This window comes from Pristis pectinata, chromosome 2 (genome assembly GCF_009764475.1).
Source record: "Pristis pectinata isolate sPriPec2 chromosome 2, sPriPec2.1.pri, whole genome shotgun sequence".
Taxonomy (NCBI): domain Eukaryota; kingdom Metazoa; phylum Chordata; class Chondrichthyes; order Rhinopristiformes; family Pristidae; genus Pristis; species Pristis pectinata.
In genome coordinates, this window is record NC_067406.1 from 4,826,923 (window position 1) to 4,846,361 (window position 19,439).

At 44.3% G+C, this 19,439-nt stretch overlaps 1 protein-coding gene across 3 annotated transcripts in view; it reads right to left on the bottom strand.

The window, feature by feature from the left end:
• The window catches only part of exoc6b (exocyst complex component 6B), a 742,224-nt gene that overhangs the window by 454,878 nt on the left and 267,907 nt on the right, over positions 1 to 19,439 (bottom strand). For all 3 annotated transcript variants that reach the window (XM_052038528.1, XM_052038519.1, XM_052038535.1), the window contains one exon: positions 18,234 to 18,410. In XM_052038528.1, coding sequence (XP_051894488.1) covers positions 18,234 to 18,410 — 177 coding nt within the window. The remainder of the gene's footprint in view (positions 1 to 18,233; positions 18,411 to 19,439) is intronic.

The following is a 19,439-nucleotide window of genomic DNA, read 5'->3' on the forward strand; positions in this document are numbered from 1 at the left end:
GACTGCATGACAATTCTATTGCCCTATATAGCAAAATGTCCTTATTTCTGAATGGTACATCCTACCTCGAAGTGAGCATTGCCACAGGTCATTTACAATTAAATCCAGAAACTACTTTAATCCAATGTAGGTAACTGACAACATTGTCGGCAGGTACAATAACAACATTTAAAAGACAGGTGCATGGACAGGAAAGGTTTAGAGAGAATGTCTGGGGTGGGTGAGGTCTTTGATTATGCTCGGCCTGCTTTACCAAGGCAGAGAAAGTGTAGACAGAGTCCATGGAGGGGAGGCTAGTTTCCGTGATGTGCTGAGCTGTGTCTACAACTCTCTGCAGTTTCTTGCAGTCATGGGCAGAGCAGTTGTCATGCCAAGCCGTGATGCATCGGATAGGATGCTTTCTATGGTGCATTGATAAAAACTGGTGAGGACCAAAGGGGACATGCCAAATTTCTTTAGCCTCCTGCAGAAGTAGAACAGTACAGTACAGGAACAGGATCAGGAATCACTTGTCCTTGAGCCTGACTGTCATTCAGTAACAATATAGCTGATCTAATCATTAGCCTCAACTCCCCTCTCCTGCCTGATTCCTAAATGGTCCATAAATCTATTTAAGCCTTGAAGATATTGAATAACATTACGTACAGCATTTTTGGGTAGAAAAGTACAAAAATAAGACAGCCAATACACTGTGTCAACAACTTAATATATTATAGATTCTGGTCAACATCTACCATTCAACAAACATCACTAAAATAACTTGAATGGCATCACATTACTGCTTATGAGAACTTGCCACATGCAAATAGGTGACTACGTTTCTTACAATAACAGCAACGCCTTTCCTCCAAAAGGACATCATTAGCTGCAAGGCACACTGCAATGCCCTTAGATTGTGAAAGGCTCTGTAAAAATGCCAATCTTTCTATTTATTTCATTCCATTTCTCGTCAAAGTTCGTCATACAAGAGTTGGGAAATGTTTCAAAGCAATGACGGGCAGATGGGAAGGACCCCAAACTTCAGCCTGCTCCAAAACTCATACCATATATCTCACAATCCTCTGGCCAAAAAGGCAATTTAGTCATTTGTGGGTCTTTCACAAAACACTACGTCTGCTTTATTTCACAGTGATGTAACTTATGGCATCAGGACTTTTGTTGACGTACCAAGTAACGCATTTTTCAGTGCCAAGCCCCTTGAGGTAACATTCAAGATAAGATTTCTTTATTAGTCACATGTACATCGAAACACACAGTGAAATCCATCTTTTTCCATAGAGTGTTCTGGGGGCAGCCCGAAAGTGTCGCCACACTTCCGGCGCCAACATAGCATGCCCACAACTTCCTAACCTGTATGTCTTTGGAATATGAGAGGAAACCAGAGCACCCGGAGGAAACCCACGCAGACACAGGGAGAACGTACAAACACCTTACAGACAGCGGCCGGAATTGAACCCGGATCGCTAGCGCTGTAATAGCGTTACGCTAACCACTACACTACCATGCCTGCCAAAAATGCATATTTCTCAACTTTTACCTTTTTCTTCATGTCCTGTGAAAGTACTCTGACCGGTTGCATCATGGTCTGGTACAGTTTGAATGCGCAGGAACATAAGAAGCTGCAGAGAGTAGTGAACTCTGCCTGATACATCACGGGCACATCCCTCCCCACCATCGAGAGTATCTACAGGAGACGCTGCCTCAAGAAGGCAACTTCCATTATCAAAGATCCTCACCATCCAGGCCATGCCATCTTCTCGCAGCTACCATCGGGCAGGAGGTACAGAAGCCTGAAGTCCCACACCACCAGGTTCAGGAACAGCTACTTCCCTTCAACCATTTGGTTCTTGAACTAACTGGCAACACCCTAATCACCACTACAGTTCAGCAACACTGTGACCACTCTGATCACTTTGCACTAAAATTGACTTTTTTTTGTTCTTTTTTTTCTTGTAAAAATTGTGTACAATTTATGTTTATGGGTTTTTTTGTGAATGATGCTCTGTGCCTGTGATGCTGCTGCAAGTAAGTTTTTCATTGCACCTGTGCACACATGGACTTGTGTATGTGACAATAAACTCCACTTTGACTTCATGTCATGGAGAGAAATTTACTCAAACATGAGTATGGTAACCAGTTACATGAAGAGGTGAGAGAGGCTGGGATTGTTCTCTTCAATTTACAGAGGAGAGGTGATTTATATATTTTGTTTCAAGTCAGCAGGTTATTATGAACAGAATGCACTGCTTGGTAGGTAGATCGAAACAAATTCAACAAGGGCCTGTTTCCTTGCTGTATGACTCTATGAAAGAGCAGTTATCTGAAGCTTTCCAACACTCTTACTGCTACCATAATTTCTCAAACTAATTGGAAAAACACACAGATACTTTGTCAATCACGGTGACAATCCTGACCAGCAGTCAAAGCCTTAAGTTCCATCTTCAATATCTTTCATGACTGATCAATAAAAATATTTACAAAGAAAACGTGAAAAAAGAATCACAAAGCTCCCTTTAATACGTTCAATGTGGCTAGGCATTGTGGTTTAGTTCTTGGACAAATTTTCAGCAATCACAGCAACTGATCCACAAAGAAAAGTTCAAATCCCACCATGGCAACGAGGGAATTTAAGTTCAAGCAATTAAATAAATCTGGAATTACACTTTATTCTGCATTCTGTTATTGATTTCCCTTGTACTACCTCAATGTGCTGATGTGTTGAAACGATCTGTCTGAATGGCATGCAAAACAATGTTTTTCACTGTACCCCAGTACACGTGACAACAGCAAACCAATTCACCAATTTACCAATCTCATGACCAGATTGCTGTAAAAACCCAAGTAATTGGTAACTTTTCCCAGGGCTGAAATGGTTGCCACAAGAGGACACAGGTTTAAGGTGCTGGGGAGTAGGTACAGAGGAGATGTCAGGGGTAAGTTTTTTTACTCAGAGAGTGGTGAGTGCGTGGAATGGGCTGCCGGCAACGGTGCTGGAGGTGGATACAATAGGGTCGTTTAAGAGACTATTGGATAGGTACATGGAGCTTAGAAAAGTAGAGGGCTATGGGTAAGCCTAGTAATTTCTAAGGTAGGGCCATGTTCGGCACAACTTTGTGGGCCGAAGGGCCTGAATTGTGCTATAGGTTTTCTATGTTTCTATGTTTAATTCATGAAGTCATACAGGGAAGGTCGTAAAACATTGGTTCGGCCACACTTAGAGCATTGTGTGCAGTTCCAGTCACCCCATTATAGGAAGGATGTGGAGGCTTTGGAAGGGGTACAGAAGAGGTTAACCAGGATGCTGCCTGGATTAAAGCGTATGAACTGTAAGGAGAGGTTGGACAGACTTGGATTGTTTTCTCTGGAGCATCAGAGTCTGAGGGGAGACCTGATAGAAATTAATAAAATTCTGAGAGGCTTTCACAGAGTAGACAGTCGGAGTCTTTTCCCAGCGTAGAAATGTCAAATACTAGACAACATGCATTTAAGATGAGAGGGGGAAAGTTTAAAGGAGATGTGTGGGGCAAATCTTTTACACAGAGAGCGGTGGGTGCCTGGAACAGGCTGCCAGTGCTAGAAATGATAATGGCTTTTAAGAGGCTTTTAGACAGGTACATGAATATGCAGGGAATAGAGGGATATGGATCATGTGCAGGCAGAAGATTTAATTTAATTTGGCATTGTGTTCAGCACAGACATCGTGGGCCGAAGGGCCTGTTCCTGTGCTGTACTGTTCTATGTTCTGTAAGTCACACTCGACTCACCAAAGTGGTTCACCGTTAACTCCTCCAATCAGGTGAGGAAAATAAATGCTGACATTGCCAGCAACAGCCACATCTCATTAATGAATGATTTTTGCCAAGGGAATTGGAATTGGAATTGGTTTATTATTGTCACTTATACCGAGGTACAGTGAAAAACTTGTCTCGCATACTGTTCATACAGATCAATTCATTACTCATTGCATACAGGTAGTACAAGGTAAAATAACAATGCAGAATAAAGTGTTACAGTTACAGAGAAAATGCAGTACAGGCAGACCATAAGGTGAAAGGTCATACCGAGTTGATTCTGAGGTCAAGAGTCCATCTCATCGTACTAGGGAACCATTCAATAGTCTTATAACAGCGGGATAGAAGCTGTCTTGAGCTTGGTGGTACGTGCTTTCAGGCTTTTGTATCTTATGCCTGATGGGAGGGGGGAGAAGAGAGAATATCTGGGGTGGGTGGGGGTCCTTGATTTTGTCGGCTGCTTTAGTGGAGTGCAGGCAGACAATAAGGTGCAAGGTCATAACGAGGTAGATTGTGAGGTCAAGAGTCCATTTTATCGTAAGGGTTTGCTTATAGCAGAAGTTCTGGTGGTTTACCAGTGCCATCTGTTGTGCAGTTTGTGGCAGAGTGCTGTAATTTTCATTTCATTCTTTGCAGTGCACTAAAGCTCTCCAAGTCACCACCTGCCTATGAAAAGGCCAAAACTTAAACTTAATCCCTTAACCAAATCTCTTAACACCCCAACAAATCCGACTCCTTTCTGAAGCGGCTAGGACATTTCCCTACATGGTAGGCACATATGAATGCAGTGGTAGCAGCTGATGTCAGTTCGGATGCTGTTGGTTGAAACTCAATTAGCAAGCCAAAACACAAAGGACATTGTAATCTGGTCATCCGCTCTTTCATCTTGTGGGTGAAGTTCAGAGGCAAGGAGCCAACAAAGAGTTTAAAACCAACATCGCCAAAGAAAGCTTAAAAATAAAACCCTGTTTTCTCTTCTTCAGAGCAGTAATTATAATAAAGCTCCACCTATCTCCTGGGAGATCGGGAATAAAATGGGCTGGAAATGGCCAACGCTACTCAAAGACTGTAAATAACCTCTGTAAATATTTATTCTGACTAGGTCACCAAAAATGAAAGGACAAAGCTGGAGCTGAGCCAGCCCTCCTCATGTTGCACAATAGTTCGTACCCTCAAGGTCAGAAGGTTCAAACCCCAAGGCAAGAGCTTGAATGAGAAGTGCAGGTTAACACCATTGCTAAGTGTTTGCTGGCGAGAGGTGTCAAAATTCAGATAAGGCATCCTTTCTCCATGTAAGGCATTAAAGCTACTGATTACCTGAACTGGTGGGTAGGAAAGGCCACACACAGAACTGTTTCACTAAAAGCACCAAGCTTTCTCAACGAACCAAGCAATGTTCTGAAGTATCATAGGGGAAAGAAACACAGGCAAACTGTGGTTTGAAGACTGCGCAGTTGGCACATATTTAATAACAGCCACTGTATTAACAATGGTCTACGACCTGAAACATTAACCCTTCTTCCTTCCACTGATGCTGCCTGACCTGATGACTGCTTACAGCATTTTCTTTTTTTTATTTCAGGTTTCCAGCGTCCATAGATTTTTGTTTTTTTAATAAATGCGATAGAGGCGTTTAAGAAGTTCTTAGATCGGCACATGAATGTGCAGAGAATGGAGAGATATGGACATTGTGTAGGCAGAAGGGATTAGTTTAATTAGGCATTTAATTACAAGTTTAATTAATTTGGCACAACATCGTGGGCCGAAAGGCCTGTTCCTGTGCTGTACTGTTTTTTGTTCTAAGTTCTAATAAAAATGACATTTTTATGGAGACACAAGAGACTGCAGATACTGGAATCTGGAGCAACACACATGATGCTGGAGAAACTCAGCGGGTCAGACAGCATCTGCAGAGGGAAATGGACAGTCGATGTTTCGGGTCGAGACCCTTCACCTGGACTGAAAGGTAGAGGGGAGATTGTCAGTACGAAGAGGCGGAGGGAAAGGGTGCGGCAAGAACTGGCAGGTGATAGGTGGATGAGGGAGGGGCGAGAGTGGGACAGGCACTAGAAGCTGGGAGGTGATAGGTGGATGAGGGAGGGGCGAGAGTGGGACAGGCACTAGAAGCTGGGAGGTGATAGGTGGAAGTGACGAGGGGCTGAAGATGTTGGAATCTGATAGGAGAGAAAGGTCGAGCAGGGAATAAAGGGAAGGAGATGGGGGAGAGAAACCAGTGGGAGGAGTGTGGGGGTGATGGGCAGATGGAGAGGGTGGGAAGAGACAGGGTGAGGGGGGCCAGGTCGATCAAGAGAGAGAAAAGAGAAAAGAGAGCAGTTACTGGAAGCTGGAGAATTCAATGCTCATGCCACCGAGTTGGAAACTACCCAGGTGGAATGGATAAAACCATAGAACACTACAGCACAGAAAACAGGCCATTCGGCCCTTCTAGTCTGTGCTGAAACTTTATTCCGCTGGTCCCATTGACCTGCACCCAGTCCATAACCCTCCAGACCTCTCCCATCCATGTATCTATTCAATTTATTCTTAAAACTTAAGAGTGAGCCTGCATTTACCACGTCAGATGGCAGCTCGTTCCACACTCCCACCACTCTCTGAGTGAAGAAGTTCCCCCTAATATTCCCCCAAACCTTTCCCCTTTCACCCTAAAGCCATGTCCTCTCGTACTTATCTCTCCAAATCTAGGTGGAAAGAGCCTACTCGCATTAACTCTGTCTATGCCCCTCATAATTTTGTAAACCTCCATCAAATCTCCCCTCATTCTTCTGCACTCCAAGGAATAAAGTCTTAACCTGTTCCTGGAATATGAGGTGCTGTTCCTCTAATTTGCATTTAGCCTCAATTTGACAGTGGAGGAGGCCAAGGACAGACAAGTCATGTTACCACTGTTGTAGTCAGGACTGTGAAGCAACACTCTCCACTTGCCTGGATGTGTGCCGTGCCAACAACACTCGAGATGTTCAACACCATCAAGGACAAAGCAACCTGTTTGCCTGATGCACCCATCCAGCATCCAAAACAATCATTGCCTCCATTACCAGTTCACAGTGTACCATCTAACAATGTGCTGCAACTCTTCTGTCAGGTTATGCCAACAATGCCCCCCAAACCTGCAATACCTACCAGCAAGGACAAGAGCAGAAGGTGAAGAGGAACATTGACTTGTACACTGTTCTCCTCGCACACCATCCTGACTTGGAAATCTGTCACATTCCCCGGATCTAAATCCTGGAACTCCGCACCCATGAACAGTATTGTTACCACAGGACTGTACACCATCTCGCCAAGGGCAATTAAGGAAGAACAACAAAAATGCTGGACTTGACAATGATGAATGCAACCCAAAAAAATGAATATTAAAATATATAGAAAATACGGCATCCACTTTGTGCACACAGAGGTCCCAAAAGCTATCTGATAGTAATCAGATCATCTGCTCTGAGTGCTGGTTGAGGCTCAAGTGATGGTCAGGACAACAGAGAGAACTAGACCAAAGTCCTTCTCAGATTGTATTGTGGGATCTTGAGCATTCACCAAGGAGCACAGGGAAGACTTGGCTTAAAGTCTTATCTGAAGGGAAGAAGCTCTGACAGTGCAGCACCCTCTCAGTATTGCATTGCAGTGTCAGCTGAACTTTGCATTTATGTCTGGAAGAAGGGAATAAATGTCAGAAAAAAAAGTTAAAACAAAATTGATTTTACTTTCCCTGGAGTGTCAGAGGCTGAGGGGAGACCCGACAGAAGTATATAAAGATAGACAGAGTCTTTTTCCCAGGGTGGAAATGTAAATTGGTAAATTGGTTTATTATTGTCACGTGAACCAAGGTACAGTGAAAAACTGTGTTTTGCATGCCATCCATACAGATCATTTCATTACACAGTGCATCGAGGTAGTACAAGAGAAAACAATAACAGAATGCAGAATAAAGTGTTACAGTTACAGAGAAAGTGCAGTGCAGGCAGACAAGGCCATTGTGAGGTCAAGAGTCCATCTTATCATTCAAGAGGTCAGCTCAATGGTCTTATAACAGTGGGATACAACTGTCCTTGAGCCTGGTGGTACGTGTTTTCAGGCTTTTGTATCTTCTGCCCGATTGGAGTGGGGAGGAGAGAGAATGTCCCGGGTGGGTGGGGTCTTTGATTATGTCGGCTGCTTTACCGAGGCAGCGAGAAGTGTAGACAGAGTCCATGGAGGGGAGGCTGGTTTCCGTGATATGCTGAGCTGTGTCCACAACTCTCTGCAGTTTCTTGCGGTCAAATACCAAAGGGCATAAGCTTTAATGTGAGAGGGTGAAAGTCTAAAGGAAGTTTATGAAGCAAGTTTTTTACACAGAGAGTGGTGGGTGCCTGGAAGGTGCTGCCAGGGGAGGTGGTGGAGGCAGATACAGCAGCAACATTTAAGAGGCTGTTGGACAGGCACTTGAACAGGAAGAGGGCGGTGGGATCCCCTCTTCCAGCTCATATTTCTATTCAGAATAGTTTTATGATTTCCAGAATACCAAGGAAAGAGAAAACAAAGAGAAAGGACACATGATGCAACCCTCATTTTCCGTCAATTTTATTGAAGTGAACATTGTGTGAGTCAGACAGCTGGAGGTTTACGGGAGGTGAGGAGGACTTAGAACAAAACTTAGAGCAAAAGAAGTGTTTCTTACAAAGTTTATTTACTCACATTGTCTATTTAAAGAGTCTCTTCCACCTATAGAAAACAGCTCTGAACTAAAACTACACCAAAATCAGATAAAACTGGGATAATTTCTCCAGTAAGATGTGGGTAAGGATAGCACGTACTTGTAATTGTAATAAATGCCCAGCATTCACAGTAGTGATTGGTGGCTTTGGCATGCCAGCAGCTCTACTTCTTTAGGAGTTTGAGGAGATTCGGTATGTCATCAAAGACTCTTACAAATTTCTATAGGTGTACAGTGGAGAGCATTCTGATTGGTTACATCACCGCCTGGTTTGGAGGCTCCGACGCACAGGATCGCAAAAGGCTGCAGGGGGTTGTAGACTCAGCCAGCTCCATCACGGGCACAACCCTCCCCACCACTGAGGACATCTTCAAGAGGCGATGCCTCAAGAAGGCGACATCCATCATTAAGGACTCTCACCATCCGGGTCATGCCCTCTTCGTGTTACTACCGTTGGGGAGGAGGAGCCTGAAGACCCACATGGACACAGCATTTTCCCCTCTGCCATCAGATTTCTGAATGGTCCATGAACCCATGAACACTGCCTCATTATTCCTTTTTTGACTCTATTTATTTATTTTTGTAATTTACAATGATTTTAGGTCTTTGCCCTGTACTGCTGCCACAAAACAATGAATTTCACACCATCTAAGTCAGTGATGTGAACATAGAACATTACAGCGCAGTACAGGCCCTTCGGCCCACAATGTTGTGCCAACATTTTATCCTGCTCTAAGATCTATCTAACCCTTCCCTCCCACATCGCCCCCCCCCAATTTTCTATCATTCATGTGTCAATCTAAGAGTCTCTTAAAGGTCCCTAATGTGTCTACCCCCACAACCTCTGCAGGCAGTGCGTTCTGCTATCTGAGGTATCAGATACCTGATACCTCTGATTCTAATTCTGATACTTATCTCTCAAGCAATAATTAAGAAATATAGATTATGAATCAAATACTGATTTCAATCAAAGCAACATGTTTGATCAGTACCCTATTCACCGTCGTAAACTTTCGCTCCCTCCACCAGTGACTGCGAATCTGAAGTCATGTGTCGGTTGGACGGGGTACGAAACATACCAAGTTTATGGTTGCGGTTATTGATACCAAGTCTTCATTCCAATTTATTTAACTAGATTCGCCAGCTGGTGTGGTGGGATCTGCACTTTTGTCTCTGGATCATTTGACCAAGCTGGATTAGTAGTCCAGTAATGTACCTTACAGCTCCCACGGGCAAATCAGTAGCTACTAGGATTACAAAGTTGTATCTCAACTTTCAACTTAACATATTTTGCACAGGAGAAAAAATTTTTCAAGGGAAGAGAAAGAGAAAGGAAAAGCAGAGGTGTTTCTTTCTGATTCTTACACTTTTTGAAGTTGTTAAGAATCCCACTTAATTAAAGCAGTAAAGTTGGAGGAATTGCTATTTCAGTTACAAAGTCAGCACAGAATAATCTAAAACAGCATCAAGTGATTGTCAGCTGCCCAGCTGGTAACGTGGAAAGGTAACATCTGGTTTGCTTTTTTTTTGTTTAATACTTTCCTTCACCTTGCTCCCAGTACCTCAGGGCTGGGAAAACTTCTGCAAGATAAACTCCCCTTACCACCTGCAGCACTTATGCCACCAGGGCCAGTAAAACTTTTACAAGATTTCTTTTTCACATCATCTTCAAAGACCTGGGGGGAGGAGCAGAGGGGGGAACAAGAAACACGGAATCCCATGCAAACAAGACATGTGTGCGAGTGTGACTGGGACTGTGTTCTGTGTAGTGTGAGAGAGAATAAGAGAGTGTGAGAACCACGCTCTTCAAGAAACTGAAAGGGGGAGACTGATGAATCAAAGTTCATGAACACTAACATCAGTCGTCGAGGAGTCAATAATGAGCCATGTTCCTTACAAAAAAACAAAGGTCTTCGAACAACCTGACCCCTCTACACAACACCATCTCCCAACAATAAGATCAAGACCTATATCTCAGGAGCCACCTCTCAGTGAAGGCAGACATCAGTGATGAAATACACCACTGACTTCAGAACACCAGCACAACCTTTGACTGTCCGCGGCAAACAATGTTTGAAGATCAAGGTCTCAGATCTGACACAAAACTCATAGTCTATGGACAGTGCTGATTCCTACCTTCCTGTGTATTTCTGAGAATTGGGCCAAAACACTTCTGAGGTATCACCAACACTGTATCCACAAAATCCTCCAAATTCACAGGCTGCATAAGTGGTTTTACATTAGCATCCTCTCCCAGGCCAACATCTCCAGCACCAATGCTCAAATGCCACTCAGTTATGGCGTAACACAGCATGGAAACAGGCCCTTCAGCCCAACCCGTCCGTGCTGACCATGGTGCCCACCAAGTTTTATAAGATAAGATTTCTTTATTAGTCACAGGTACATCGAAACACAGTGAAATGCATCTTTGTGCAGACTGTTCTGGGGGCAGCCCACAAGTGTCACTGTGCTTCCAGCGCCAACATAGCAAGCCCACAACTTCCTAATCTGTACATCTTTGGAATGTGGGAGGAAACCGGAGCACCCAGGGGAAACCCACGCAGTCACGGGGAGAACGTACAAACTCCTTACAGACAGCAGGCGGAATTGAACCCGGGTCGCTGGCTCTGTAATAGTGTTACACTAACCGCTACATGACCGTGCCTACAAAATTGCCCGTGTTTGGCCCACTTCCCTCTAAACCCCTCCTAACCATGTACTTATCCAAATGTCTTTTAAATGTTGTTATTTACCTTCCTCAACCACTTCCTCTGGCAGCTCGTTCCATAGAACCACCACCCTCCACTTGAAAAATTGCCCCTCAGGTCCCTTTTAAATCTTTTACCTTTCACCTTAAACCCAGTTTTTAGTTCCCTTTCCCTGGGAGAAAGACTGTGTGCATTCACCATATCGATACCCCTCATGATTTTATACACCCCTATAAGGTCACCCCTCAGTCTCCTACATTCCAAAGAATAAAGTCCAAGCCTGCCCAACCTCTCCCTGGAACTCAGGCCCTCGAGTCCTGACAACATCCTCGTAAATCCTCTCTGCACTCTTTCCAGTTTAGTCACATCCTTCCTATAACAGGGCGACTAACACTGTATGCAATGCTCCAAATGCAGTCTCTACCAATGTCTTGTACAGCTGTAACATAATATCCTAACTCCTTTACTGAGCACCCAGACTGATGCAGGCCAGCATGCCAAACGCCTTCTTCACTGTTCGCTCCAACAGACAGACCACGTAGTTCACATGATTGATGCCAGACTCTTGACGCAGACATCCTCTTGTGAGTTGTGTCACAGTAAAAGATTACCAACTGGACACTGGAGATTATTGAAGAATGTTTTCAAAGCCTCACTCAAAAAATACCATGTCCCCACTGACATGAGAATCCTTGCTGCGCAGGTGTTCAGCAGGAGACTTCAGAATCGTACTGAGAATCTGAAGCCCATTAGCTTGGAGAACACAAAAGTCCAGCAGAAACTGCAGAAGTAGCTGAACACGGGCCATGCCATCTCCTCGCAGCTACCATTGGGCAGGAGGTACAGAAGCCTGAAGTCCCACACCACCAGGTTCAAGAACAGCTACTTCCCTTCAACTATTCAGTCCTTGAACCAACCAGTAAAACCCTAATCACTACCTCAGTAGAGCAACACTACAACCAGTTTAATCACTTTGCACTACGTTTTTATTTGTTTTTTTGTTCCAATTGTGTTCTTTCTTGTAAAAATTGTGTATAATTTATGTCTAATTTATGCTGCTTATCTGATGCTCTGTGCCTGTGATGCTGCTGCAAGTAAGTTTTTCATTGCACCTGTGCATACATGTACTTGTGCATTTGACAATAAGCTCGACTTTGACCTCCCAACCCACCACCACCTGCCCCATCAATCACCGCCTGTCCCACCTTTGGCAGAGTCTGTGAGGAAAGCTGCTACCACAGAAACCATGGAACTGGAGTGGAAGAAAGTCACCCCCAATCCCAAGGAGATGACAAAATCGTTCCATAATTCCGTGATTTCCACCTAGATTAGGAGAGATAAGTACGAGAGGACATGGCTTCAGGGTGAAAGGGGAAAGGTTTAGGGGGAACATTAGGGGGAACTTCTTCACTCAGAGAGTGGTGGGAGTGTGGAACGAGCTGCCATCTGATATGGTAAATGCAGGCTCACTCTTAAGTTTTAAGAATAAATTGGATAGATACATGGATGGGAGAGGTCTGGAGGGTTATGGACTGGGTGCAGGTCAATGGGACTAGCGGAATAAAGTTTCGGCACAGACTAGAAGGGCCGAATGGCCTGTTTTCTGTGCTGTAGTGTTCCATGGTACTATGGTTCTACGGAGTGGTTGAAAAATTCAATCAATCATGGAGAGAAGCCCGGCATGGATTCCTCAGCAAGCAATTGTGCCTGACTGAGCATTAAGTCAGGGACAGGGACTATCAATGGGTCTTACTTATTTGGATTTTCAGAAGGCATTTGTCCGTAGTAAGGGACTGTTAGCTAAAGCCGATAGATTGAATGCAAATTATTAAGCAGGCTCAGAAATGGGAATGGGAATTGGGCAAGAACTCCAACTGGTGGGATGAAGATGAACCATTGGGGCCCACAGGGATCTGTGGTTTGGCTGCATCAACTCACAATGAACATAGAACACTACAGCACAGCACAGGCCTTTCGGTGCACAACGTTGTGCCAACATTTTATCCTGCTCTAAGATCTATCTAACTCTTCCCTCCCACAAAGCCCTCCATTTCTCTATCATTCATGTGTCTATCTAAGAGTCTCTTAAATGTCCCTAATGTATCGGGCCCCACAACCTCTGCCGGCAGTGCGTTCCACGCACCCACCACTCTCTGTGTAAAAAACTTACCCCTGACATCCCCCTTATACCTTCCTCCAATCACCTTAAAATTATGTCCCCTCATGTTAGCCATTGTTGCCCTGGGAAAAAGTCTCTGACTGTCCACTCGATCTATGCCTCTTATCATCTTGTACACCTCTATCAAGTCACCTCTCATCCTCCTTCTCTCCAAAGAGAAAAGCCTGAGCTCACTCAACCTATCCTCATAAGTCATGCACTCCGATCCAGGCAGCATCCTGAAAAAAACAACAAGATGCTGGAGGACCTCAGTAGGTCAGGCAGCATCCATGCAGAAAAGCAAACGGTCAACATTTTGGGTCAGGATGCTTCTCACCACGTTTCTTTAACAATCTCACAAGTGTGAGGCCATCGAAGATCGAAAAGGAATAAAACTGAGCATTTCCTAAAGGGTGTAAAGCGACCTGTGGTGGAGGTCCAGAGAAATTTTGATGTCATTAAGATATGATTCAGATGTCGATATTGATACAGAAAGCAGTCAAGAAGTCAGATGAGATGCTGACATTTATGCCTGGAGAACTGGAGTGGAGTTAAGTGGGACGGCAAGAGACAGCAGATGCTGGAATCTGGAGCAACACACAATCTGCTGGAGGAACTCAGCAGGTCGAGCAGCATCTGTGGGAGGAAAGATGCAGGGTTCCAACCTAAAACATCAACAATTCCTTTCGCAACACAGATGCTGCTTGACCTGCTGAGTTCCTCCAGCAGATTGTTGGTTGCTTGGAGTGAAGTTTAGCTGCAGCTATGCAAAACTTTAAGCCACGTGTGGAGTTTGAGAACAGTTTGGAGGACCAAACCTTAGGGGGGTAAGTTGGTGTTGGAGGGAGCGCTTTGTAGATTTACTGGGTTGATACCTGGACTCTAAGGGTTAATTTACAAAAAGAGACTACATTAAAAAAATCATTTTGCCTCAAATTTAAACTATTTGATTAAAGATATTAAGAGAATGATAGGATAAATAGAAAAAACTGTTTCCGCTGGTCGAAGAGTCTAGGACTAGGGGGCATAATATCGAAATTAGGACCAGGCTTTGCAGGAGTGCATACAAAAAACCTTCTACATACAGTGGGTAGTAGAAATTTGCAGCTCCCTCCACAAATTACAGTTCATGCTGGCTCAATTGATAGATTTTGGGAAAACAAAGTTACTTAGGGATGCAGAAAAGAGGCAGGAATATGAGGTTTGGTTACACATCAGCCACGTTGACAACAAACAGCAGAAAAGGCTCGAAAGGCTAATTGGTCTCCCCTCTCTCTATATTCTTTATCTGGCATTTATTCAGTATTCATCAAGCCAAGGAAGTTGAAGATGAAGAATACTTAGCTCTGAGTCAGCACCTAACAAAAAAGCCAGGCAGGATGCAGAGGATAAAGTAATGGGTGTGGAAGCCATAGAAAGGGTGCAGAAGAGATTTACAAGGATGTTGCCTGGATTGGGGAGCATGCCTTATGAGAACAGTTTGAGTGAACTCGGCCTTTTCTCCTTGGAGCGATGGTGGATGAGGGGGGACCTGATAGAGGTGCAGAAGATGATGAGAGGCATTGATCGTGTGGATAGTCAAGAGGCTTTTTCCCAGGGCTGAAATGGTTGCCACAAGAGGACACAGGTTTAAGGTGCTGGGGAGTTGGTACTGAGGAGATGTCAGGGGTAAGTTTTTTACTCAGAGAGTGGTGAGTGCGTGGAATGGGCTGCCGGCAACGGTGGAGGAGGCGGATACGATAGGGTCTTTTAAGAGACTTTTGTATAGGTACATGGAGCTTAGAAAAATAGAGGGCTATGGGTAAGACTAGTAATTTCTAAGGTAGGGACATGTTCGACACAACTTTGTGGGCCGAAGGGCCTGTATGTGCTGTAGGTTTTCTATGTTCTATGTTCTATGGGTACCAGGAATTGAGTATTTCAGTTCCATGCAAAGACCCAAGAAATTGGGAGAAGGCAGAAGAGGCACTCAGATAGGCTTGTCATAGGAGAGGTTCAACAACTGCAGGCATGGGGGATCCACAGTGATACTTGCATCCGAACATTCCCAAAGATGATCGCAACCAGTTTTGAAGCCCAGTCACTGTTGCTTTGTCAAGTAACAAAGCAGCCAGTTTGTGCACAAAGAAATACATTGAAAATGGTGAGTGCTGGATATACTCAGCAGGTCAGGCAGCATCTGTGAAGGGAGAAACACTCCAGTTGTCTATTTCAGGCTCTGTTTCTCGCCGAGCACACTGAGAACTTCCAGCTTTCTCTGATTTTATTTCAGTTTCTTGCATTTGTAATGAAACAAGTGATCTGTTACTTCATTCAGTTGTGTGGCTGTGCTTTAAAAGGTGGAAGCACCTCGCTTTTTCAGGAGTGTTCGCTCAGTTTAGAACTGGAACTCAAATGTAAAAGCTGAACTTGTGCACGGGGTATTGTGTGCAGTTTTGGTCACCCTGTTATAGGAAAAATGTTATTAAACTAGAAAGAGCGTATAAAAGATTTACCAGGATATTGCCTGGAATTGGGGCCCTGAATTACAAGGAGAGGTTGCATAGTCTAGGACTTTATTCCCTGGGACATAGGATATTGAGAGGTGACCTGATAGAGGTATAGAAGATCATGAGGGGCATAGACAGGGTGAAAGCACATCATATTTTTCCCAGGGAGGGGGTGCTAAAGACAAGAGGGCATCGGTTTAAGATCAGAGGTGATAGATTTAAAAGGGACATCAGGGGCAGCTTCTTCACACAAAGGGTGGTGCGTATTTGGAATGAGCTGCCAGAAATAGTGGTTGAGGCGGGCACATTAGCAACATTCAAAAGTCATCTAGATAAGTCCATGGATAGGAGAGGTTTAGAGGGCTCTGGACCAAACATGGGCAGATGGGACTAGCTCGCTGGGCAACACAGTCAGCATGGATGAGTTGGGCCGAAGGGCCTGTTTCCGTGCTGTATGACTCTAAAAATGCTAACGTATCAGTAAAGATTGTGATGGGAAAAATGTGGGTTTCAGGATAGAGACTTTGCTTGGATCTCAGTGCAAAAGCCTGGTGTGACACTAATATTTAGGTCGGGAAATGTAAAAGTAAAAGTCTTTGCAGTTCTCTGTCCCTACACTATGGATGCTCGGTTGTTGAATACATCCAAGATTGAGAATGACTGATCCATAATGTTTCCAAAACTCTGGTGTGGTGGTGGTGTTTGGGGGAGGGGGGTAGAATGGAGGAAGTACAGGATCCATGAAATCTTATTAAATGGTGGAGCATGCTTTAAATTACCATATGGCCTACTTCTGCTCTTGCTTTTCATGTTCTTAGGTTCCTGCCTGCTGCAGATTCAACAGCCCCTCTGCATGTAACATAAAATGGAACAAGCAATAGGACACGCTAATTTTGGGAGGTGTTATTGGCATTTACACGAACTTATTACAGCTCGATCCCTTTCACTGATGCAATTTATCCACAATGTGTTTCCACAGTTACAAAGCACTGGGGAGGGAGGGAGAGCTTAAGGACTCAATCTGCATATATTGGCTGGATTGCAAGAAATTCCTCTGGGCCACAGTTGAGTGATTGGTTTATGATCAAACTTAGAACCTCAGAACTTTTTTGTTAAGTAACTTAAATAAAAGGGAAAGAAGCAAAACAAATCCCAGGTACAGAATCTAATTTCTCCATTATTTTAATTTGATTGAGAGAAACTTCTTCAAAATCCCTAGATGATACCGACCCACATGCCAGGAGGCACGCTAGCTTTCTGTCAAATACTGTGGACTTCTATACCCCGTTGAAACCTGGCCACGAACTCAGTCTTTCACTGAGAGAGATTTGGGCCTTTCAGAAGCAAAACTAAATTGAGGTTTCACCTTCTTGCTTCAAAGAGCCACCAAAAAATTCAAGCAACTGCAGCATGTGCATCTAAGACCCCAGCCAACATTCATCTCTCAGACAAAGCACCAAAAGATGGTCATTTACTTCTTGCTCCTTGTGGGATCTTGCACCTTGAAAACTGGCTGTTTTGTCTGCCAATGTTACAAGACAACTTCTGGCTGAGAGTTACTTTGGGATATCCTCAGCATGACATCAGTGCAGATGAATTACATTCTCCCAAAACAAAGCTCAATAATGCTTTCTCTTCCAACACCTCCACCATTGGCAGTTCTGTGATCGCAGTACCAGAAGAGCTGACATGCCCTATGAAGCTTTTGATTATTTCAAACTCCACTGATCCCAGTAACCTTTATCGTTAACCTGAAACCAGATATTCACACATTTCCCTTTGTGAAAGGAGTTTAACACAGCTCAGGTGTTTCTGAGAGAGCCACTTCCAGATGTCAACTGTCCAACAACCAAATTAAACCCTTCTCAGCTCTGGTAGCATTGATCCAAAGCAGGTTGCTGCCATGTAGTGTTTCAAGAAGGAAGGCCAACCGCCACTTTCTTTGAGAAACCAGAAATGTCAGTAAATTCAGCCCACAATCTGAGTACAATGCAAAGTGAGAAACAAACTGCTGGAGGAACTCAGCGGGTCATGCAGCATCTGCAGAGGCAAGAGGGATGGACAACATTTCGGGTTCACACCATGAATCAAGACCTGAGTGCAGTCTTGAGCTGAACGGTTGACCATCCCTCTGCCTCCACAGATGCTGCCTGACCCGCTGAGTCCCTCAAATAGTTCGTTTTTTGCTCCAGATCCCGGCATCTGCAGTTTCCTGCGTACGTATTCTAACATGTAACACCGGCGATAGTTAGAACACTCCTACCAACTGAATCCAAAAGGATTAAAACTTCCAGTGGATGCCCATTCAGCCCATCTAGTCCATCCTCACCCAGCTGACTAAAAGGTTTCACCAAAATATTTTGGAGGATGATGAATTACCTCTTCTTCATCTTCCTCATCTTCAACATCTAGGATCCCAGAATCTTGTTCTGACATTGGGCTGGTATTGTCTACCTCCGCATCAAAGCCAGTGCCACCATCTTTCTTCAGTTTCTTCCCAGCTCCCATCTTGTGTTGCTGAGACACTACGTTGTCCAGGCTCCTCTGCTGATGTGCCTGGGAGAGAAATAATTAAGATCAAGTTTATCATAGTTCATTAAGATCAGGTAATGATTCTATTGTTACCGCTTCGACCTCTACCAGCCCCCTTAACACCGCACTTTGCCCAATTGTCATTTACTCTTTCCTGCCTACTGCTACGACAGACCTACTCTTATATGCCTTCCATTGCCTTCCCACCCACAGCTAGCAAATTTCTCCTGCATCTTAAAACTTTTGCTCCAAACTATTTACATAGAACAGTGCAGCGCAGGGGTGGTGGCATGACAACAACCTTTCCCTCAATGTCAGCAAAACAAAAGAGCTGGTCATTGACTTCAGGAAAGGGGGCGGTGTACATGAACCTTTCTACGTCAATGGTGCTGAGGTCGAGAGGGTTGAGAGCTTCAAGTTCCGAGGAGTGAACATCACCAGCAGCCTGTCCTGGTCCAACCACAAGGAAGCTCACCAGTGCCTCTATTTCCTCAGGAGGCTAAAGAAATTTGGCATGTCCTATTTGACACTCACCAATTTTTATCAATGCACCACAGAAAGCATCCTATCTGGATGCATCACGGCTTGGTATGGCAACTGCTCTGCCCAGGACCACAAGAACCTGCAGAGAGTTGTGGACACAGCTCAGCACATCACGGAAACCAGCCTACCCTCCATGGACTCTGTCTATACCTCTCACTGCCTTGGTGAAGCAGCCAGCATAATCACACCCACCCGAGTCATTCTGTCTTCTCCCCTCTCCCATCGGGCAGAAGATACAGGATCCTGAGGGCACATACAACCAGGCTCAAGGACAGCTTCTATCCCACAATGATAAGACTACTGAACTGTTCCCTTATATGATGAGATGGACTCTTGACCTCACAATCTACCTTGTTTGACCTTGCACTTTATTGTCTACCTGCAATACACTTCCCTGTAGCTGTAACACTTTACTCTGTATTCTGTTATTGTTTTTACCCTGTACTACCTCAATGCACTGTGTAATGAATTGACCCGTACGAACAGTATGTAAGACAAGTTTTTCACTGT